This window comes from Camelus bactrianus, chromosome 22 (genome assembly GCF_048773025.1).
Source record: "Camelus bactrianus isolate YW-2024 breed Bactrian camel chromosome 22, ASM4877302v1, whole genome shotgun sequence".
NCBI classification, from domain to species: domain Eukaryota; kingdom Metazoa; phylum Chordata; class Mammalia; order Artiodactyla; family Camelidae; genus Camelus; species Camelus bactrianus.
This window is the reverse complement of record NC_133560.1, coordinates 19,569,854-19,592,857: the sequence shown is the minus strand read 5'-3', so window position 1 is coordinate 19,592,857 and position 23,004 is coordinate 19,569,854. Positions and strand designations below refer to the sequence as shown.

General features: G+C 48.6%; 1 protein-coding gene across 5 annotated transcripts in view; it reads right to left on the bottom strand.

Annotated features, from left to right (window-relative positions):
* The window catches only part of ATP10B (ATPase phospholipid transporting 10B (putative)), a 282,609-nt gene that overhangs the window by 39,559 nt on the left and 220,046 nt on the right, over positions 1-23,004 (bottom strand). For 4 of the 5 annotated variants that reach the window (XR_006720747.2, XM_045508136.2, XM_010972219.3 and 1 more), the window contains 7 exons: positions 21,249-21,376; positions 19,376-19,628; positions 18,068-18,306; positions 9,061-9,252; positions 6,978-7,578; positions 4,490-4,599; positions 1,721-1,847 (listed from right to left, as the gene is read on the bottom strand). Coding sequence is in view for 4 of the 5 variants with exons in the window: in XM_045508136.2 (XP_045364092.2) it covers positions 1,721-1,847; positions 4,490-4,599; positions 6,978-7,578; positions 9,061-9,252; positions 18,068-18,306; positions 19,376-19,628; positions 21,249-21,376 (1,650 nt within the window). In the remaining variant the exon portion in view is untranslated. The remainder of the gene's footprint in view (positions 1-1,720; positions 1,848-4,489; positions 4,600-6,977; positions 7,579-9,060; positions 9,253-18,067; positions 18,307-19,375; positions 19,629-21,248; positions 21,377-23,004) is intronic. The other variant, XM_010972220.3, reaches the window with a different exon arrangement.

The following is a 23,004-nucleotide window of genomic DNA, read 5'->3' as shown; positions in this document are numbered from 1 at the left end:
GTGAAGTAAGCCAGAAAGAGAAAAGAAAAATACCACATGGTATCACTCATATGTGGAATCTAAAAAAAGAAAAAAGAAGACACTAATGAACTCAGCTACAAAACAGAAACAGACTCACAGACATAGTAAACAATCTTATGGTTACTGGGGGGAAACAGGTGGGAAAGGATGAACTGAAAGGTCGAGATTTGCAAATATTAACTACTATATATAAAATAGATAAAAAATAAATTTCTTCTGTATAGCACAGGGAACTATATTCAATATCTTGTAGCAGTCTATAATGAAAAAGAATATGAAAAGGAATATATGCATGTATATGTACGACTGAAACATTGAGCCATACACCAGAAATGGACACATTGTGACTGACTATGCTTCAATAAAAATAAATAAATGAGTTCTTGAGGCCAGCTTTCAAGGCGGCCTTGTGAGACAGCAGACAAAGGCTCCTATAGCCAAGACACAAGGAACAAAAGGACGTGAGGAGCAAAACTGTCTCCCCCTGCTTGTCACCCATCCCACCAAATCTTGATATGTCAAGAGGTGTTACCACCTCCTTACAGCCAGCCTGGGTCTTCCCGCCTTGCACCCCTCCTGGCTGAGAGCTTAGCAGAGTGTGATTTATCCAGAGGATGAGTGAAGGCTCATCGGGGCACAGGGATGCATCCCTGGGCAGACAGCCGGGTCTTGACGGCGCCAGGGTTTGGCCCTCGTCCCCTGGTTAGCACTGCCTCCCAAGATGAAAGAAGGCTTCTCCACACGGCCAGTGCCTGCTGGCTGTTCAGGCACATTGCCTCTCCTAGATCCTGCTCGTGAGCTGTGACATTAATCCTGTTGAATAAAGCCTCCCCCTACTCCCTTGGCAATGCTTTTCCTTCAGCGGAAATCCAACCCCGTCTCTTCGCCAGTCCCCGGGCTCCCTGTCTCTCCCCTAGCATATCCATCTAACGTCTATCCAGCAGCAGAGTAACTTTTGTAAAACACAGGTCTGTCCCTACCTTCACTCCTTTCTCCTCTCCAGACCTTCAGCATACGCTTCACATGGCCCTTCATAACCTGGGCCCTGCTGACCTCCTCACTTCCCGTATCCGCCCCACATCCCGTGGCCTAGTCATAGAGGACCTCTGAGTTTCCAGCCAGACTTTCTTGTCTCCATGCCTTCATTTGGGCCCTTCCCTCTGCCTGGAACATCCTCCCACTTTGACCAGAGTCCTTTCTCCACTCACTTCCCAGTGTCCTGCACCCTCCTTGGCCCCGAGCTTGGTTGGCCCCTTCAACTTTGTGCTTCCACCCCACCAGGAACATCTTCCAGCCCAGCCCTCATCACACGCTGTTGAGGTTGCTTGTTTAATCATCCAGGTTTCCTTGTTTGACTCTGAGCCCTGGGAGGGCAAGGCCTCTGGTTCTTGTTCCCTGCTGTAGCCCTAATACCTAGCACCCGACTTGGCACACAGTCGGGGCCCAATCAACATTTGAATGACTGGAGGCCTCCCCCAGCAGGGGGTGCAGGAATGCTTCTTGGACATCCTCAGGATGCTGAGTGTGGGCTGGATACTGGCACAGCCCATTGGTGCCAAGTGCCAGGAAGGGCACCCTGGGGAGGCTTCTAATTGAGACACATTTGTAGCAACTGTCAAAATCAAGGCCAAGAACTCCCTTTCCAGTTTGCAACATTCCTTTTTTTAAAAAAAATTAATGTTAATTTATTTTTAGCTACCGAGTAAGGTGAGCTGATTCTCCAGACGCTCTGCTGTCTCCATGAGAAGCTCATCTCTGTTGGTGAGGGACGCCTCGGCCTCATGCCGGAAGCTGGCCCATCGCTGGAAGTCTTCTTCACTCAGGACCTGTGGGATGGGAACAGGCTCCTTTACAATTCTGGGTGAATCCCTCGTCCTTCCTGTGTGCTGGGCCTCCTACTGGCCAGTTAAACGTCACTACATAATTAGATGAGGCTTTCCCCTCAATGATTTTTTTTTATTTTTTGGAATGCTTGAATCAATAAAGGATTGATCCTCATGTTCCATTATCACCAAACTTCTGTTGAGCCTCTGTGATGCTCTGGGCAGTAGAGATACAACAGTGATCAAGACAGACAAGAGCTGTATGGAGGTTCCTTAAAGAACTAGAAATAGACTTATCATATGATCCAGCATCCACACTCCTGGGTATATACCCAGAGAAAAATATACTTCAAAAAGACACATGCACCCCAATTTTCACAGCAGCACTATTTACAACAGCCAAGACATGGAAGCAACCTAAATGTCCATCAACAGATGACTGAATAAAGAAGATGTGGTGTGTACACACACACACACACACACACACACACACACACACACACACACACACACACACAATGGAATACTACTCAGCCATAAAAAAGAATAAAATAATGCCATTTGCAGCAACATGGATGGACCTGGAGATCATCACTCTAAGTGAAGTAAGCCAGAAAGAGAAAGAAAAATGCCATATGATATCACTCAGATGTGGAATCTAAAAAAAAAGGACACAAATGAACCACTTATTATTTATAACTTAGATGACTGATTTCTTGAATATGTGTAAGCATATTTGACTATCATTTACGATTGGATTACTGCATTCGGTTGATTCTTATTTTGTGGTTGGCTTTATTCCTTTGATAACTATGTACATTTAAAAAGCTAGAGCTCTAAACTGTTCTTAGAAACAGTGAAGAGCTCATATACGTAAATTAAAAAATATGTGCAGTATATTGCATGTATGTTTTTACATACAATGTATTGTATATGTGCAGTCAAATTGTATCCATTTTATCTAATAAAACTGAAAAATAATTAAAAAAAAGAAAGACAAGAGCCCTGCATGCCTGGGCTTATGTGCTAGTGGAAGGCGAGAGACCTTATCCAAGTAAATAAAGGAACAGACCATTTCGAGGGGTTCTATACAGATAGTAAAGAGGGTGATATGATTATGGGGTGTGACTAGGTCGGGGAGATAACTGTGGGAAGGGAGACTATTTTATTTGGATCTTTGGGTCCCTTAGACAAAGTGACATGCAATTTGAGATACAATGACAAGAAGAGTTCAGTCAAGGGGAGGGGCCGGTTCTAAGGCCATGAGACAGCAATGAACTTGGCTTTATTTCTGATCCTTCAACGCCGCAGCTGGATAAAGGATGGAGAGCCAGGCGGACGGGGCCGGCAGTGAGGCGGGAAGGGCAGCCGGCAGCCAGACCTTGCAGAGCCTATTCTGCCACCACTGGGGGTGCCCAGCGGCTGAAAGCACCCAACTAGGGGGCAAATCTCCCTCCCCTGGAGTTGGTAGCACTTTTAGACCCCTCCATTGGCATTACATGCACACTGTCTCTTATAGTAATGAATAATTCTTTTGCCCAAGCATCAAATATTTTTTAATTTTTCCTCCGTGCATGGCACTGCAGGGAAAACCAAGGGGAGGCAGGCCCCCTTCGCTCTTGAGGGATAACAATCATTAGAGGAGGCAAAAATGGGAAAAGATAACTTCAATGAAAAATAGAAGGTGGTAAGGATATATTTACAATTTATAGAGTAGTAAGCACTGGTCGTGGTCCCAGGCACCGTACCCGTATTATCTTAATCTCCATGACAACTGTATAAGGTAGGGGACACCAGCGTCATTTTACAGATAAGAACATCTAATGCTCAGAGAGGAAACTTGTCCAAGGTCACACCAAAGATCCGTGGTGAGATTGGGACTTATGCCTTGGTAGGTCTGGCTTTCAAGTGGGTGCTCTTAAACGCTGTTGCACCAAGCACTATGTAAGAGATGAAGCACTCTGGCGATTTATGGAAGAGCAACCACTTCCAGCCATCTAGAAATGCATGCCCCTCAGAGCTCCCCTACCTGATTTTAGGCGCCCCCATTAGATGCCCTGGCTCTGGGATTCATAGCTCTTTGCCTGCTTTTCTGTAGAAGCTGCAGAGTGAAAGACCTACAGGGCGTGAGCTGGGCCATCTACATGCCTGTAGCCGGGCCCAGGGCGATGCAATAGGAAATGGTAGGGACTGTGACCAACTGCAGAACACAGCACAATATATCCCCCAAAGGGATCGGCTACCGTGGAGCTCCAGCTATTTGTGGCTCTTCAGGAATGGAGATCCAGTTTTCCAGATCCTCTATATTTTCAAGAGAAACCAGAAATCTAGATTTGTATGTGATCATGCTAAATCTCCCAAATTCCAAATCTAGGCAAATAATGCAAACTTTAAAAAGATACCTTGAAAGCAAACTTATAATGTTCAAAGGTTATTTTATGAGTTGCAGGTGACCAATTGTATAGCCAATGAAAAGCAAGTCAGATTTCTGCCCCAGCAAAATTGTCCAGGTTGTGGGTCTTTGTGGTCAGGATAGTTGATTTTGAAAATATGAGAACCACCATTAATGATCTTCTAAAAAGACATAGAAAAGACAGAAGCAGGGTTGAGGCCTTTCATCTACTAAACAAGGAATCTGTTCTTACCTTCTTGGCGACGCACAGTGTTCGAAGGCCATCTCTCGCATACAAGTCTAGGTGCTTCTGGGTCCGGGCTTGGATTTTCCTCACCTTCCTTTCCATGTCAGTGTCAGCTGCTGTCAAACAGTCATCATTCCCCGTGAAGTCACGTACAGATGCTAAAGACATCCTCGTTCCTCATATTCTGGAGTCTTTAGAGGAGGGATTCCCCGACAGCCCACCCCAGAGACAGGGAGGAGCTCTCCCAGGTTGCCCTGGAAGGTGATCACTTCACGCATCCTTAAGTTATCTGCTCTCTCAATCTGATCAAAAGTCTGTCTGAGAGAGGGTACTGTTTAAGGAAGGCAGGTGGTTTTAGGTATTGTTGCTAAACATCTGTTTGCATCAGAATCACCTGGGAACTTAAACAAATACTAGACATCTCCAGGTCCAGTTGCAGACCTGCTGAATCAGGGGACCGGAAATCTGCATCTTTGTCATTACCTGTGGAGTATTCCACGGGGTCAGGTTAGTCCTGGATGACCAGCTGTTCACTAAATCTTGAACATGCTTATCTGCTCCCTTCTGTGTCATCTGCTTCAGTCCCTAGAGCAAGTTTGCCCCCAAGATCGCGACAGACTCAAACTTCATTGCTAAGGCCTTTACCATACTGGGTTTGCTGAGTTAGGCTTAGAAAAAATATTTTTTAGCTTCCTACAGATCTAGTGTGAAAAATATTTCATTGTGTTGCTCAAAGTCCCCTTTTCTGAAGTCCTACATAATATGTTTCTCTTAGAAGAAATCTGTCTTCTTTTCTTGAAATTCCAGTACTTTTATCTGTCAGATAAAAAGAATTTTTGAGCCTGGGTTCGTGGTTATGGGGCAGGATGGATGTGATCACCACTCCCTTTATCTGACATGTCACAGACATCACTACACAGTGGCAGCACTTTGTAAATCTGAGCTTGGAAAAAGCTTCAGAACCCTTCTTTACCAGGGCTGGATTGCGATCTTTAGAAGCCCAAAGTAGGAAAAAGATCTTGTGTACCTTGCCCATCCCTCCATATAATGCAAAATTAAAAACACAATTCTTAACAGTAAGATAAATATAAGGAAGTTCAACAAAGCTCTGATTTTCCCCATGATACTATCGTAAGGCTGCTTTTATGCACTATAAAGATCCCTTCAAAAATTATTTTCTCATTTTTCAGTGCTACTGGTTTCCTGGTACCTTAAGTACAGTCTTTGTGCTTTGTCTTTTTGAGCACTATCTACAGTATTTTATTTTCAATGATATCAGCTCCTGAGATTAAACATATTTTGCCTTCTACCTGTTTGAGTTTACCTTTTTGCTTGGGCTACCAGGAAGCTCAGGGTCAAATAGAATGTTCAAATGCTGTAAATACATTAAACCTGAGGTTGTTTTGTTCCCTTCCTTTTCAAAGCTTTGCTTCTCAAATCTTATAGGAACATTGCTTATGTTATCTTTTACTGGAGCCATCTATAATCCATTTTGGAATCAGGTGAGGAACAAACAAACATCTCCAGGGTAGCTCAGATGGCTGTTGCCAGCGATAGAGTGCCGTGGCTCCTTTGACTCGGAAACACTGAATTCACTTGTCTGCCAGAGTCTGGGGATGAAGAGACCTAATTAGCTCCCTTCCCATTCTAAATAGTCATCAATCCCCATGAACCTCTTGGCTCTGATCCACAGCTGACAATGCAGGAGTCACAGTGCTGCCCGGGCAATTCTACAGTTTGGCTAGAATCTACTGTCCTGGGAGAATCATCGCCCATAACTGTCCTCTCCTTGTTAGCAGCCCGGAAGCGGCTGCACACCAATTCACGCTGCTCCAAAATTGGACACTGATATGTAGGGACTTTGGAACATTTTTCTGGCTTGGAGCAAGTTTAAGTTTATGAAAATCCATTTTAGGGGAGACTGGGGAGATGGATGAAAGAGAGGAGCACCTGAGGCTTCCCAGAGTGAACTGAGCCTGACGCCGAGTTCTAGGGGCAGGGAGAGTGCTCTGAGCCGGGGTTCGGGGTACCTGGGCCCAGGATTGACCATGTGTTCCCTGCACCACTTCCTTAAGTCACTCCCCTCTTTGGGTTCAGTTGGCTTCTCTCCCAAACTAAGATTTTGGACCACAGTGTGTTTGATGGTGTGTTAATGGATGTCCTGGTGGAAAAAAAAAAGTTCTGTATGGATAATCCAGATTTAAATGAGTTTAGAAAACTAGAAACTGGGATAAATAAAGAGGTTCCTCTATGACAAGACTGCCCCAAGTCTTTAATAAGCTAACAGCCAGCTCTGTAATTCTCCAGGTTGAGGAGATGTCAAAAGCGGCATGTTTTAAGGATGCTGCTTTGAGGAGAGCATCTTGTGGGCCTGTGTTCCAGCTGCGACCTGCTGGATGGAGTGATGCTAAAAATCCAGCCCCTCATTACCATTCTAGGCCACCTCTTAAACTATGGGGCCCTCTCCTCCCAGAGCCCGGTGGGGTGGACTCACCGCGGGCCGGGTCTTCCAGCAGGTCCATGATAACGGAGTCGGCACCCTTGGTGTAGACGATGATCTCATGGGTCAGCGGGTGCCTCACCACCACGGACATTCTTTTCCTGACAGAGTCAAAATCCAGGGTGCAGAGGACTTCGAAGGTGAGGCAGGTGCCCTGGGGCAAGCGCACGGTCACCTGCTCTGGTGTCCGGGAAACCAGGGTGAAGCTGTAGGCGTGGGCAGCGTGCACCAGGGCGGCCTCATCAGGGCTCTCGGCCTCATAGCAGAGCTCGGGGCCGGCCAGGCCCGGGGCTGCTGCCCCCAGCCCCGCCTCCAGGCAAGCGTCCGGCCCCACCCCTGGGATGTCACCCTGCTCCCACGTGCTGCTCTTAGAGCCACCGTCCGTGGAATAGCCTCCACTGCACACAGATGCGTCGTCTCTCTCTTCTGAGTCTGTGGTGGGCATGTGGGTCCCCAAACTCTCTCCCAGGCCCACGTCGGAGGGCGCGGTGGATGAGAATGACTGGCTGAGGCTCAACAGCTTCAGCCTGTGGAACAGTAGTTGAATCTTCTCCAGGGATGTCCCCAGGGCCTTGGTCGAGGGCGGCAGGGTGACCTGGTGGTCAAAGGAGGGAAGCAGAACATTACCCTCCATGGTGTAAAAAATAACAAGCTGCCCTGTGGCAGAATAGAGAGATTGTTTTGCAATCAGAGATGGTGGGCAAGTCTTCTCCCCTCTCTGGACCTCAGTTTAACCACCTGTAACACAACGGGAGTAGGCCATTTGTTTCCTTCCAGCCCTGGCATTCTAGGGATCGGCAACGCTCACCTTCCTCTATCTTACGACCATCCCGCTCTGATCACGGACAAAGGAAAGAAAAGGAGACAAAAGCCAGACTCACAGTAGGACTTCCCATCCCCTGCACCCTTACCATCACCTTGTCTGTTTATTTCTGCCCATGGCACAGCTCACTTCATCCTTCCAGCACCTCCAGGGGATACTGTCATCACCCCAATTTATGGTGGAGGAGACAGAGGCATGAAGAGGTTAGACTGACCGCGATCACCCCGAGTGGAGGTGGTAGGGCTGGGACTCAGATCTGGGAGACTGGGCTCTCAGGCTGCTCACCAACCAAAGCCTCCTCATTAACTTGGAAACTGAGAATGGGATGCTGTCCTTCCCCACATGGTACTTCTTTCCCTCTTGAAAATAGGGTGCATTCCTCAGTTAACGCTTCACGCCTCCCAAAGCTCCCTGAGGACCTCTGGTCACTTCGTGACTTTTCAGTGGTTGAACTGACTCTTTGGGGTGGTTGAGAATCTGGGTGTAATACTAGGAGCCTCTGGTTTGGCACCCGAGTGAACCCTCTTTTTCTTGATTTCATAGCCCCAAGTTGTACCACCTGATTATTCTTATTAGTCACTTACAAGGGAGCTTGGGTGAGAATTTGTGCATATAAGTGGAAGATAAATCTATCTTCAGTACTGAAAATTAATTCAAAGTATAGCCTTCTATAAATGGCCATCCAGCTGCATTATCTCTAAATTGGCAGAACTTCACACATGGTATTAATTGCTTTTAAAGCCTCCATTAAAAAGCAGATACCAGCATACCATGATAACATCACAGAATCATCCGGATGGTTCTGTTGTGTATTAACCATTGTCCTTCACTAAGTTACTCAAGCTCTCTGAATCACTGTTTCTCCACTTGTTAAATCCAAGGCCATGCCTCACAGGGTTGCTGGGCTGCGAGGATTAAATGACACAGCAGGTGACGCATTTGGCATGGAGCCTCGTGCACAGCAGCAAGTGCTCAGTAAATGTTAACTTTTAACATCTACCCTGCAGACAGATAGACCCAAGGTTTGAAAGCTACACGGAGAACTCATATGTAACATTTTTCCATTTTATTTTAAAAATGGGGGAACTGGGGCCCAGGAAGGACAAATGCTCTGTTCCAGATCTCAAGAGTGAGGAAATGGCGACTGTGGGGCTAGGCTGGGACCTAAGTGTATTGTCTCCCTGTGCAGGGCCTCACCCCTCCGCCCCTACCCCTCCTCCCACCCATCCCAGCTCCACCATCACCAGTCCTCACCCTCTGCCGGGGCTCGGTGGTCGTGGAGACCATGACAGAGTTGCAGATGGTTAAGGCAAGGAAGAAGTCAGCAACGGAGGAGGCGGTGGAGAGAGAAGGCTTGGCGGGCCTGGTGTCTGACAAGCTCTCCAGCCACAGGGCTGCGTCCTGCACCTTGGTCAGTAGATTTTTATCTGGAGTCACGTCTTTTTCCTGGGAGATAAAGGTATGGGTCAGTCTTTTTTGACACTGGGGAGGAAGGACCCCCCCCTCCCCAGCAGATTCTCTTGTTCCCAGGAAAGGCCAGCGCGGTCCTTGCTGCGTCTGGTCCTGCATGCGGTCCATCTCCCCTCCCGCAGGCCTGCTCACTGCAGATTCTTACTGGATTCCTCCCTTTCCCTCACCGCCACACGCCCATCAGCTGTAAGCTCTGGCAGCTCTTCCCCCACAAAGTTTCCGCACCGGTTACCCCTCCTTCCTGATGCTTCCAGCCTGGTCCAGCCTGGCCCTCCAGCCCTCAGTCCTGGACTTCTGCCGCAGCCTCTACCTCTTTTGCTGCCTTTCAGCTCTTTTCTTTCTAACCATTCTATGTATCACCCATACATCTTCCTCAAACCCCATCTCCCTGAGTATATTCTCAAGCGTGAAAAGCCTTCGGGAGGACTTCACTGCTAGCACAGTCATTTCAGTAGGCATTTCAGTTTCTCCCCAGTTTGCATCTCCACCCCTTATCCCCACCACTCTGCCACGTGGACCCTCAGCTCAGCCGGGTGGTCTGCTTGTTGCCTCCTGGGAGATGTATCCCTCTCCTGTGCCTTGTATCACACCCTGTTTGAAAAAGTCCTCTCCTGTCTGCCAAGATCCTACCCTGACTTCAATAACCATGAAAACGTCTACATGTCTGTAAGATCCTAACCAGCCCACGATGAGTTCTGCTACTTCTGAGCCACAATAGCATGTCCTTGAACTCAGAATGTTCACAGGAGTCAGGCAGGTAAGGTGAATGAGGGAAGTCACCCAAGGTATGGAAGAGGACACCATGGGATGGCAGGGGCTGTGAGACCTGGCAAATCCTACCCCATGTGAAAAGTGGCAACTGCTCTGCTAGTGAGATGCTTCAGGGAGAGTGCATGTTACCAAATCTCTGGAGAGTTCAAGATAAAGTAGAGATGATATGAGAACTGTTTTTTTTTTTAAATTTGTGAGCTGCCAATGTTCCTAGCAGCACTATTTACTATTTAGTCAAGACATGGAAACAACCTAAATGTCCATCAGCAGATGACTGGATAAAGAAGCTGTGGTATATTTATACAATGGAATACTACTCAGCCACGAAAAAGAATACAGTAATGCCATTTGCAGCAACATGGATGGACCTGGAGATCATCATTCTAAGTGAAGTAAGCCAGAAAGAGAAAAGAAAAATACCACATGATATCACTCATATGAGGAATCCCCTGCCCCCGCAAAAAGATAAACTAATTTACAAATCAGAAACAGACTCACAGACGTAGAAAACAAACTTATGGTTACTGGGGTTGGGGGGGAGGGAGTGGGAAGGGATAAATTGGGAGTTTGAGATTTGCAGACACTAATATATACAAAAGAGATAAATAACAAGTTCATACTGTATAGCACAGGGAACTATATTCAACATCTTGTAGTAACCTACAGTGAAGAAGAATATGAAAATGAATACATGTATGTTCATGTATGACTAAAGCATTGTGCTGTACACCAGAAACTGACACACTGTAAACTGACCCCACTTCAATAAAAACATATATACAAATAAAAAAACACTGTGGGCTGGATCTGACTCCTGGGTTTCCAACTTTTCATGTCACTGTAGAAGTCCCCACTTCCACCATCCCTCTAGAAATCACTACACATTGACCTGTATTTTAAATTTTCTCACGTCCATGTTTAGTCTCTCTAGAGATAAGCCAAAGAGATAAACCAAGAACCTCAAAGACAGAGGCTGCCTTCTCCAGGAGGTGGTAATTTCTGGAGCCCAGCTGCTGGCGTGTTTGAAGCAGAAGTTCAACACACACCAGCTCCTCCTAGATACGGCAAAAGCCATCCTACAAAGAAGTTTTCACATAGAACCGTTTCTATCAATGTTCAGAGTTCACAGGTTAATTGAAGTTTAGAAGGAAGAGAGTCAATGGTTGAGAAGGATGGGCTGGGGGTGGGGGGAGCCTGATTGCTTTGTGCAGGGTAAAGACCGAGGGCTGATGAGCTAGAAAGTTGTACAAACAAGAGCCCACGCCGAGACTGAAAATACCCCTGTGGGTAGAGAGTCCTCAGACTGTGTCTTCTTTGACTCCCAACTGCAGCGACTCCAAAGGACAAATTCTATCCTCCCTGGGGCTGCTGGCACAGGTGAGAGCCACAGGGGAGGAAACCCAGACAGACACGGAGGTGCTGGATGGCTGGAGGGACGAGAGTCAGGCTTTCCAACAGCCCAGGAAGCTCAAGGGACACGGACTGGAGCTGAGGTGGAGCACACACTCTTCAAAGGGTCCCAACCTTCCTTTGGAGGGCTCTCCCAGAGCCAACACCTACACTGTCATCTAGTTCATACCATCGTAAGAGCACAAAGTCCAGAAAAAATTCTGTTTATTAAAAGGAAGAGTGTGGCGTGGGGTATAGCTCAGTGTGTAGAGCTCATGCTCAGCATGCATGAGGTCCTGGGTTCAACCCCCAGTACCTCTATTAAAAATAAATGAATAAATAAATAAATGAATAAATAAGTAGACCTAACTACCTCCCTCCTCAAAAAAAAAAAAAACCAAAAAAACAAAAGAAAAAACCCCCCAAAATTAAAAGGAAGAGTGCTGTAATACTGCCACCAAGCCTGCACTTCCTTCCATTGCCCTGTAACCGGCGCTGCCGAGCCGTCCTGACCACGCGGGGCCCCTGTCTTCAGAACGCTCAGGAAGGGAGCCCGCACCCTCCGTCCCCTCTGCTCTGAGTGCAGCTGTCAGAGCAGGAGCTCACACGGACACAGCTCATCCTACCTTCCAAGCAGTGCCACTGATGTGACCTCCCTGGTCTCAGTTTCAAGTTGAGATGAAACTAGTCCCAACTTAATTGAAATCCAGCGCGACGGGCTGACCTGGCCAGTCACCCAGTGAGTCAGTGTAATTGGATGTCAGACCGCTTGACTGTGAGTCTAGGGTCTTTCTTTCTGTGGTCAAGGTAAAGTAGCTCTGTTCCTTTACTGACGCTCCTGTGCAAACTCCTCTAAGCAGATCCCAGGGTCCCTCCAGTGCCTGCCGCCAGTTTACCACACCACTCGAGGGGCTCTGAGCCAGTTTCCCGTAACAGTAATGATCGTTCCTATTCATGTAGTGCTTCTTACATTCTGCCTACATCCATCATCTCCCTGCATCCGCTCCACACATTATCTGTGGAGTACCGTTATCTTCCCAGTGACCTCTGTGTTTGAGATGAGGAAACTGCGGTCCCGGAAGATTAGGTGTCTCGCCCAAGGTCATACAGTAAGCTGATTCAGGACAGTCCAACTCTAGAATTCACCTTCTTAACCACCACGCCAGGCAAGGTCCCCCACGAAGCGGAAGTGGCCTTACTTAGATACTCGCCCAAACACATCCCAGACACAACTGACGGGCTTGTATATCTAATACTTAGGGCTCAGCAGACAGTCCAGGAGATTATAAAGGGGATTATAGGAATCTTTTTCAGAGAAAAAGATTTTATTTTTCTGGTGGGGGTATATGATTGAGATGCGTTTAACCCTTACCACAGACGCTCAGACTTGGGAACAAGCTTCGAGGTCATCAAAGCCAATTCCCTTATTTTCCTGCTGATAAAACTGAGCGCCAGGGAGGAGGGGAAGGCACTGCTCAAGATGGCACACTGAATCGGGGTCAGTGCGAGGACAGCTTTCACACCACCTGACTCCAGCCTCTGGCAGCCCACTGCTCTGCTCCCAGCTATGCACTATGTATTCCCAAAAGGTGACACAGCTAAAGTGATTTAATGGTTATTTACTGCATGTCCACTTACTCTCTGGTCTCTAAGTGCCGTGAGGGCAGAGGCTGTGATGCGTCCCCGGTGCCTGGCAGCCTGCAGGCACCCAAACCTTTGTGGCCGGACTCCTATCTAGGACACCGCGCTAGCTCACTGCTGATTAACCCACGGCGTTCCCTTTCTTAGAACTCTTCTTCAGTGTATTGCCACCCAGTCCTACGGTAATGCATTAAAGAAAAGTTCTGCAGAGGCCAACTTCTCCCTGGCGCTGGCAGCAGGCCCAGCCTGCAGGTGTCAGCGGCAGACGTCAGGGAAGCTTTCCCTGGGCTCGCAGACTTGTGTCTGCAGGGCAAGGTTCTTCCTGGCTCCCTCTGCCCACAGCCCATGGGTTTCCTGTCTGGTTCATTAACACTTAGGAGCTTGGCATGTAGGACTCCTAGAGGGAGAGCAGCGCCTCCACCCACCACTGGGACCTTCCACTAGTCTGTTTCTCTGTGGGACCACCAGCTGTTCAGACCAGGGCTTTGTGGCAGCCAAGCACCCCACTGGTTGGGTTTCTTTCTGTTGCTGAACACCTAAAGCTCATACAAACCCTCTCTGAGGAAGGTGCTCTCTGACCTCACACCATACCCTCAAGGAACCTCTTATCATTAGATAATATTTATCGACAATCTATAGCAAAGCCAGGTGCTTTGCTAAGTGCTTGCATGTACATCATTTAATCATTATAACAGCAATAAAAATAGCTACTATCACTCTCCCATTTTATTTACGAGGCAAACGAGGCTCACAGAAGATACGTAACTTGTCTGAGGTCACAAAGTCAAAGAGCTGGGTCTTGAGTCCAGTTCTGCCTGATGCCCAAACCGAAACCCTTCAACGCTATACCGGCACCTCCCAAACTCTAACACATGCACAAAGCAAAGGGGCATCTCATTTAAGTGCAGACGTGGATTCAGCCGGTCTGGAGTAGGGCCGGAGCACCTGCATTTCCATAAGCTCCCACGTGATGCACCTGCTGCCAGTCCAAGGACCGGAGTTTGAGTAGCCAGGCTCTGGGCTCTTGCCCTGTCGCTCCCGCTCACCTCCTGGCTGGGGAGCGTTCCACACTGGAGGCTGGGACCAGCTGGCCGAGCTGCGATCTGCTGCTCTCCTCTAGTTTTTACAGCGTTGGTGACCATCACTGACTGGGTGCAGCAGGTTGTTGCTATGGGAACCCACAGAGCCAGCGGTGGAAATTAACAGGAACCCTGGTGCTCACGCCTGGAGGCAAACTCTGTGGCTTGGCTCCTCCCATGCCCCCATCTCTCCCTTCACCTCTCTCCAAGCTGTGCCTTTTTTTCCCCAGCTACTCTTCAGAACCCCAGTTCTCCATCTGCCTGGGCAGACTGTCTCCCCTACAACCACCTGCCCTCTCCCCGTTAGACGATCTCTTCTCTTTGCTCTTGTTAACCTTTAGTATGCCTCAAATTCAGCTCAGGTGCAAACTTTTCCAGGAGGTCCCCCCTGATGCCCAGTTTGACGCAGGTGCACCTCTGGGCTCCCAGCCACCCACCCCAGCACTGAGAGTGCTTGCCTGCAGTCAGCGGGGCTCTTCCTGCCCCTTCCCTGGGCTGTAAGCACCTGCAATCAGGGAGAAGGCTCCATTAGATGTTACGTCCCCAGTGTTTAGAACAGTACTTGCCATGTTGTGGACGCTTGCTTAGTGTTTGCTGGCTGCCTGACAATAAATGAAAGCCTGTTCTAAAGAAATGTGGATACTGAGGATACACAGACTTGGCAGAGGAGGGAGGAAGCAGACCCTCCTATCTGCTGTTGGGGCATGTCTAAGCTGGTACAACTACTTGGGAAGTATAAGTTAAAATTAAAAAAAAAATGCACACACTCCCAATTTAGCAATTATGCTCTAAGAATGCTGTAGAAAAACTTACACACGGATATAAACAGATGACGGCTCAAGCACCCAACAAATCCTCAAAGCCACTGAAAAAGGGACAAGGCAGCTCTCCACGGAGTATCTGTCTCTCTCTATATGTATAAAATAGTCCCCAAGATTCATTATGTTAAACGAAAAGTCCAATGAACTTATTTACAAAACAGAAAGACTCACAGACACGGAAAACAAACTTATGGTTTCAAAGCAGAAAGGATGGGGGAGGGATAAACTAGGAGTTTGGGATTAGCAGATACAAACTACCAGGACCTACTATACAGCACAGGGAACTTCATTCACTATCTTGTAATAACCTATAATGATAAAGACTATAAAAAAGAATATATATATATATATATAAATATAACTGAATCCTGATGCTATACACCAGAAACTAACACATTATAAATCAACTATATACTTCAATAAAAAAAAATTTCCTACACCAGAAACTAACACAACATTATAAATCAACTATATACTTCAATAAAAAAAAAATTTCCAAAGTCCAAAAGAGTGCGCTTGGCATGTTTTTGTTTGTGGGAAGGGATGTACTTATGTGCATCCCCCACGGCAGGTTTCAGTGTAGACACTGGCCCTCCAGGAAGGACACAGGAAACTGTGAGTAATGGCTGTCTCTGAGGTGGTGGGGGACACAGGACTTCCTCTCTTCCATTTGCCCTTTGGTTCCTTTTGAATACTTAGCCATGTGGCTGCATCACTATTGTGGAAACAAATTTTCCCGGTTGCTGGAGAGCTAAAGGATGAAACATACTGAAATATACCTGAAAAACTTAGGGCAGTGACGCTTTTGGCCTCGCTGAAGTTGTGGCCTTGATGATACCGAGTTTGGTTCAAGAACGGGGAGAGCCCCATGTCAGTAACGAGTTGCTTAAATAGAAGCACGGGGAATGTTAAAAGTAAGCTTTTCTCACGCGGGACATAAGCCTCAAGGGAAACAACTCAGCGGCCTAGCAAGAAGGGAGTTTTTGCCAGATCTTACAAGACCCAGTTCTTGTGAACAGGGTCACCGTGGCTGTGTGACCCCCGTGGGGACCCTGGGAGCCAAGGGAAGCAAAGCCGAGACAGGCTTCATCTGTTTCTTGCCCTCACATCACTGCCAAAAAGATGCTGTGTGCTTGGCTACTTAAATCAGGACACTTAGCTCACTTCGCCGTGGGAGTGTGTGCCTGCGGCCTGCCCCCGCCAACCCGGAGCAGAAACCAGGTCCAAAGCAAGAAAGGAAGGCCGAGTTTCAGGAGGGGAGGCAGAGGGCCAAAGACACCCCCTTTACTTCTCTCTACTGCACTCTTTCCAGACAGTGGGGGCGGGGCCATGGTGCAGTCTGGAGCCTAATGCAAACGTTACGATTAGGAAGATATTCTTTGGTCTGTTGATTCTGGAAAACATGTTTGCAAGTGGCACTTCTAAGCAAAGACTCTCTACTCCAATCTTGGCTACTTAGAGACCAGGGGCGGAAAAAGGCATTTCATTTTCCATCTGCCGGTACTATTAAACGTTGACTCAGAACTCACCACTTCGTAAGTCTATTACCCCAGCCTAAAGCCAGATTTTACAGCAGCCGGTTAGGCAACAATACCTGATGATTCCTAGCTCTTGGTAGTAAAGGAAAAAAGCCAGCTTTTGTGGCAGTGGTGGTTACTGCTGACGCTCATTTTAGTTTTGGTTTAGAGCAAAGGGCCAAGGAAGCCAACAATGAGCTTCTTTGGAGTGTGGTCGGGCGCTCTGCCATGACCTGGCACCCCTGAGGTTTCAGAGGCCAAGTTCTGGCTGAGTTTACAAGGTGGAGGGGAAGGACTGGTGCAGCCGAGAGACTAGCTTAGCAGACTGGGTGCCAGACGTGTGGGTGGAAGAGGAGGCAACACGGAGAGCCTGCCGAGAGTGGGTGGGGGCGGGAGCCCAGGCGTCCACCTGGGACTGCCACAGGACTTCTCTATGGACTCATTCCAGGATCTGCCACTCCAGCCACAGATGTTTCGTAGGTTAGTGTCAGAGCCCTTTAAGGCCGCAGAAATCACCGCGTTCAGCCAGTACCTCCCAAGCGGTAGCAGGTGCCTGTTTGAGCCAAATAAGGACCACTTCCAAGTGGGGTGATGTGATGCTTGGAGAGGCTCTCAATCTTGGTTGCTCACTAGAATTATCAGAAATAAAAACACAAATGCGTAGGCCCCACCCGGGACCAAATATACCAGCCTCTCCGGGGAGAGGGCTCGACATTATATTTTATGAAAACTCACATTTCCCCTCCCTGTCATCAGTCATGTGAGCATTTGACCAAGGCAGACAGCTTTCCTCTAGAAAGATCACCGAAAACTTCTGTTAGTTATCCATCTGTCTGGGACACAGGATTTTCAGAATTAAGTCCTCAGGATCAACTCACGAGGCATAACAGTCACCCTTTTTCAAGATGGGAACATTGAGGCTTCCAGCTCAGGAAGCTGACTGAAGTCACAGGGCTGATACCCACTGGCGCGGAGATGAAACCCTGGGGCACCGGACCCCCCAGGTGCCTAATTCATAGCTGGCAGGGACCTTGCAGGTCAGCACCAGCGTCACATTCCTCGCCTTTCAGAACAGCCAGAGAGAGGTGGAAGCAAAGGCTTTTCAGGTGATGAAACAGGGATAGAAAGAGGTTTAACTTGTTCTTAAGGTTTCCCGGCAAGACAGGAGCAGAGCTGAAGCCAGGGCCTACGCTTCCTGACCCTTGGCCCAGTCCTCTCTCCAACAGATAGCCAGGAGGCTACCGCCCCACTAACCCCAGGTCTTCACCCTGACGGGATCAGCACACCTAACAGTTCATAAAGAGCGCACGCCACCATCCTCGCCTGCCTGCGCAAGGAAGAATTGGGTCTTACTACATGCATCAAATTCCTTATTGTGTCTGAATAAACCTAGTCGGAACCTGCTTTTAATCATGGCAGCCAGGGCAGGATGGTGACATCCAGGCCCTGGAGACAGCTCATTATGAGAGCCCTTCAGGATTTATAGCCTTTTCTCTTTCACACTCCAGAGCCCTCTCCCAACTCTCCCCAAGAGACATCACTTACATCCCAAGAGGAAAAGGCAGGGACTTACTATAGGACTGCTGAAGGCCACAGGGGGCGGGGAGATTTCGCAGCGTCCCACGGACCTTTGGCGCGAGTGGCCCTGGATGGGCACCCGGGCACTCTGGCTCCTCCTCAGAGGCTGGGACCCTCCTCGGTCCCTCACTGTCGCTGGGCCCTGGTCCCAGCAGGCTGGGAAGGACAGGCCTTGGTACTGGGTCCACTCTTCACTGTCGGAGTCCAGCTCCTTTGGGGTCTCCAGTCGCTTGGCTGCAAGAAAGGAGTCCTGTTACGGCAACAGTCTTCCCCTGGCCGCATCATGGGCGGGGGGTGGGCGATGCCAGGCTGCGGGGTGGAGTAGGCACCACGCTGCTCTGGGAAACAGGCAGCTGGCTCCCCTGCCTGGAGCAAGAGGCGACACTAAGTCACATGGGTTCAAATCCTGCCTCTGCTGCCTCCCAGGTGTGTGACCTTGAGCTTTGCCTAATCTGTGCCTCCATTTCCTCCATCAGGGGTTCTAGGCTTGTTTTGAAGACTTACTGATATAATGTGTTCAGGTGATCAGCATACTCTGAACCCTGCTGATGGGAGCTGTTGTTATTGCTAAAAAGAGATGGGAAGCTCCCATGTAAACGGTCACCATTGTGGCAAAGGAGACTGGGCTGCGGCCTATGATATCCCCTCCCTTCGCTTTGTCCATCCCTGTCACTCAAGAGAAGGCTGCTGCTCTGAGTTTCTTCTCCTAGTTAGGAAGTGTGTGTGTGTGGTCAGGGAGGGAGCTGATGGAATCAGGTCAGCTTTACAGGCCACCGTCAGTGCATGCATAATGACAGTCCCCAGGCATTTTACAGCCATATCTCCCAAGTTTAAAAGCTTTGCCTCAGTGGAAACCTCCGGGATCAGTCAGCGTGGAGGGCATTTCCTGGATGTACCACGCCTGACCACGCGCCCAGCCTGAGGCCTGTCCTGTCTGGTAAGGTGACCTGAGAAATTCATCAACTTTGCCTGCATTACTGGTGCATAATTGGGACATGTCCCCAGCGCATTCCTGACAGATAAAAATCGTGTGTGTAAATGGCCCCACACAAAGGTCGACAGGCCAGAGGGCTAGCACACAGGAGATGGCTGACTGCCTCTGTGAAGTCACTCTGTGGAAGTTTCCCAGTGATGAGGACAGCGCTGATCTGTGACGAGGAATCCATGGGGATGCGGGAAGCTCCTGCTCACAGAGCCACCCAGCTCTGCGGGGAGCCAGAATAATGGCTTTTGTCACCATTCTCTTAGGAGGACAGGGGAGGTTCCTTTAGAAGAGGGATGGGGCCCCAGGAAGCCCTCGCACCATTCTCTTGGTGAGAATACTCGCTGCCCATGATGGTGCAGCGCCGGAACACCATCTTGTTCTCGGTCAGCGTCCCCGTCTTGTCCGAGAAGATGTACTGGATCTGGCCCAAGTCCTCGGTGATGTTGAGGGCGCGACACTGAATGGACAAATCGGTGTCTTCATCATACAGGTCGAGGTCATTGTGCAGCAAGAAGACTTGCCCGAGCTTCACCAGCTCGATGGACACGTACAGGGAGATTGGGATCAGCACCTGTGGGGAGATGGTTCCCACCGTGTCAGAAGCCAGGCTGGTTCCTCATCTCAGGACCCTCACTGCGTGAGGGTTGGGGGTGGGGAGCAAAGGCATCTCATGCAAAGCTGAGGTCAGATTACATCATGGACTTTACTGAGAAATCAAAGTGACCTCGTGCCTCTCTTGGGATTCTTAGGGGAATCTGAAAAAGTGATAAGGCTTCTTCAGTCAGGAATGTCTGGCATGGGAGAGGCACTCACCATTGGCTGTTTACTGACTGAGCAGGAAGTGTGTGAGGGGCTCTGGGGACCTCTGTCTGAGTCTCCTGATGCCCCTGGATCTCTGTGCCACCAAGGACTGCCGCTCACTTTGACAGACATTCCGACCCATTGTGGACCACGGCCCACCCATCCGATACCATGTATCTGATGAGCATTTGCTGTGTGTCATGTGCTGTTCTAGGTCCTGCAAACGGCAGTGAGTGGAACAAAACCCCCAGCCTTGAAGACCTCGCATTTCAGTAAACAAATTAACATGTATCTGGTGGTGGTTAAGTCTCATGTGAAAGAATAAAGAAAAGAGGGTAGAGGGTGAAGGCTGGGAGGGACTTTTTCATAAACCACGACCTTTGCACAGAGACCTGAAGAAATGAGGGTGTGAGCGTGAGGTTATCTGCGGGAGGAGGAGCGTTTCGGGCACCGCAGGCTGGGTGTTTGAGGGTGGGTAGGAGTCAGCAGGGCTGCATGTGACTGAGTGGGGACAGCTCCCAGATGCTGGCCAGGAGGGAGGCAGGGTTTGGATCATTTAGGGCCTTGCTGACTGCGGTAAGAACTTCGGATTTCACTTTGGATGTGAACCCATCAGAGGGTTCAGTGCAGAGGAGGGCCATGACCCGACTCACATTTTAAAAAGATTACTCTGCTCAATGAGCAAGCGAACTAATGAGTGAAAAAGGTTCACCAGTAAGAGGACAACGTGACACCCTCAATAATGTAAGAACTCAACCTTAGATGGGTTTTAGCAAAGCAAAACCACAACTCCCCCTTGTCTTTTCAAAGACTGTAATTTCTTACAAGGCCTGAAGATTTTTTTTTTTCTTCATCTCTTTATACCTGCCTGCACCTTGTAGGTGTTTACCTGTAGGAGGTGCCTTCCTTACCTCCCTTGTAGGTGCTCCGTGTTTTTGGTTTTTTCCTCCATCTATCAAATGGGAGAACACTAACCTGGAGTTCCCTTCTCTCAGTGCTTGGGGCTTGAAAGTTCTCTGTAGTTCTCTGTGCTGTGTTATCTTTTGTTGTCCCCAGGTCATGAGGGTTTTACCTGTTCTATAGCTGGCAAAGGGACAGGGACACGTGGCTCACGGCTGTAGTCTTATTCTTGAAGAGAAAAGCCTGATAAATATTTTTCTCTGCTATTATCTGGGGCCAAGGTCCCCTCCACGAGGCAGGGCTGGTCCTGACATCACCCCTGAAGTGAATACTTTCCAAGACCCATAAGAAAGCAATCAACATTTCCCCATCTCAGTCCAGTCAGTTCTTTCTTGGGCTCAGCACTGATTTTTCTTTTTTCTTTTTTTGCAGAGTTGTACAGGTATTGGCCACAGGTCTTTTGAGCCCCGAGTTCGGGAGGGCTTCCTACCTGGAGCAGGATAATCATCGTGAGGAACATGTAGAAGCCCCCGAGGGCCAGGGGAAGGAAGTTGCCCTTGGCATCCGGTACATCAAAGGGAGGGTGTTCTGCAAAGGTCCCATTCCAGAGGCCGTGACCTAGAGGAGGCAAAGCCAGCGATGAGGCAAAATCTCCACTTAATCCCAAACTGGTCAATTACATCAGCCCTTCCTTGACTTATTCCTGGAAATGAGCATGCTTTGGAGAGACCCATCCTTATTCTACATAACATAGGGGTGTGTGTGTGTGTTCATTTAGCTCTAAAGTGGTCCTTCATCTACCCTGTATTTCAATCTCTTGATAGGCATTAAGTCTCTCCTCCCAGAGGAGACGAGCATGAGGATTACTTACATTTTGTTGAAGCCCTGTAATACAGAGGTTGGAAAGAGAGAAAGGGGCATGAGTTTTGTTTTTTTTTCCAGTTGTGTAGTAGAAAGTACATAGCTGAGAAGTCTTGATGAATCTGTACCCTAGCCCCTCTTTTTCTCCCACGCATGTATCTATCCATCCATCCATCCATATCTCTGTTCACCCACACCTCCCTGCCTCGTTCCTATCCTCCTTTTACCCAAAATTAATTCAGGAAGGAGTTGGTCCTAGTTCTTGTCTTTGAGGAGTTACCTACTAAGTCAGGGAGCCAGACGAAAAGACACAAATCCCACACAGTGTGAGGGGTGCTATGCCAGATCCTGGAACGCTCTAAGATCCTGTAACAGCAGCACTGGATGCAGACAGAACCCTCTGTTTCCATATCTGCAAATGGGGATAACAACCCCCATCATGGGAGAACTGATCAGGTGAACTGTACCTGGCACCTGCTTCCGAGCTCTCTGAACCTCAGCATCCTCATTTGTCAATTAGTTATAATGCTTTCTCCATGGGGTTACTGTGAGAACAGAATACCCTGATGTGTATAATGCCCTTAGCCCCAGGGTAGCAACTGTAGGGAATAAAAGGCACAGGGGATGCTGCCCAGCCCTGAGGATGCTTCCTTGCCCAGCAGATTGGGCCAAATACCATCATACACGGCAGAAGAAAGCAGACTCCTAGACGTGAGGTTAAGGGCCAAATGTACGGCACAGAGTAAGGGTCACTGGCTTTCAGAAGATAGACCAGGAGAGAAATCAGAGAAGGCTGCGTGGAGGAGGAGGCCTGGCAAGGTCCTGGAGCCCAGGTGGGTCCTGGGTGGTAAGAAAGGTCGTGGGAGGCACTTTCAAGGGAATTAAAAAAGAAACACCATTTTACACCATTAAAGTAAATATGCGATAAATAACCCCAGAATGGTGCTCATTCAAGAGCTTTTACCTCCTGCAGGAGCTGTACTTAAATTAGGCGCCAACAGAGGCCTGCCACTCTGTATGAGTTGTTATTCTCAGAGGGAACAGAGTCCTGCCCCTCCCCATTACTCTCCCAGTTTACTTACTATTTGGGGCACTTGGCCAAGCTGACTCTGGTTCGCGTGTACCTTATCTCACCGTGTGACCTTTTCATCATTAATTTCCTTTCTCGGGAGACACAGTGAGATGATCTCATATGTCCTTTCCAGGTCTGACGTTCTCTGAAAAACCTGTCCTGACGCCAGCGCCCCACACGGAGAGCCGTTAGACACATCTGGGAAGTGCTGTCATTAAAAAAGCTCCAGGCCACACACAAGACTAAATCCCCACCACCTGACTTCGTTGTGGCGCCGCACGAGATCTCCATGCGTCCTGGGACGACCTCAGGA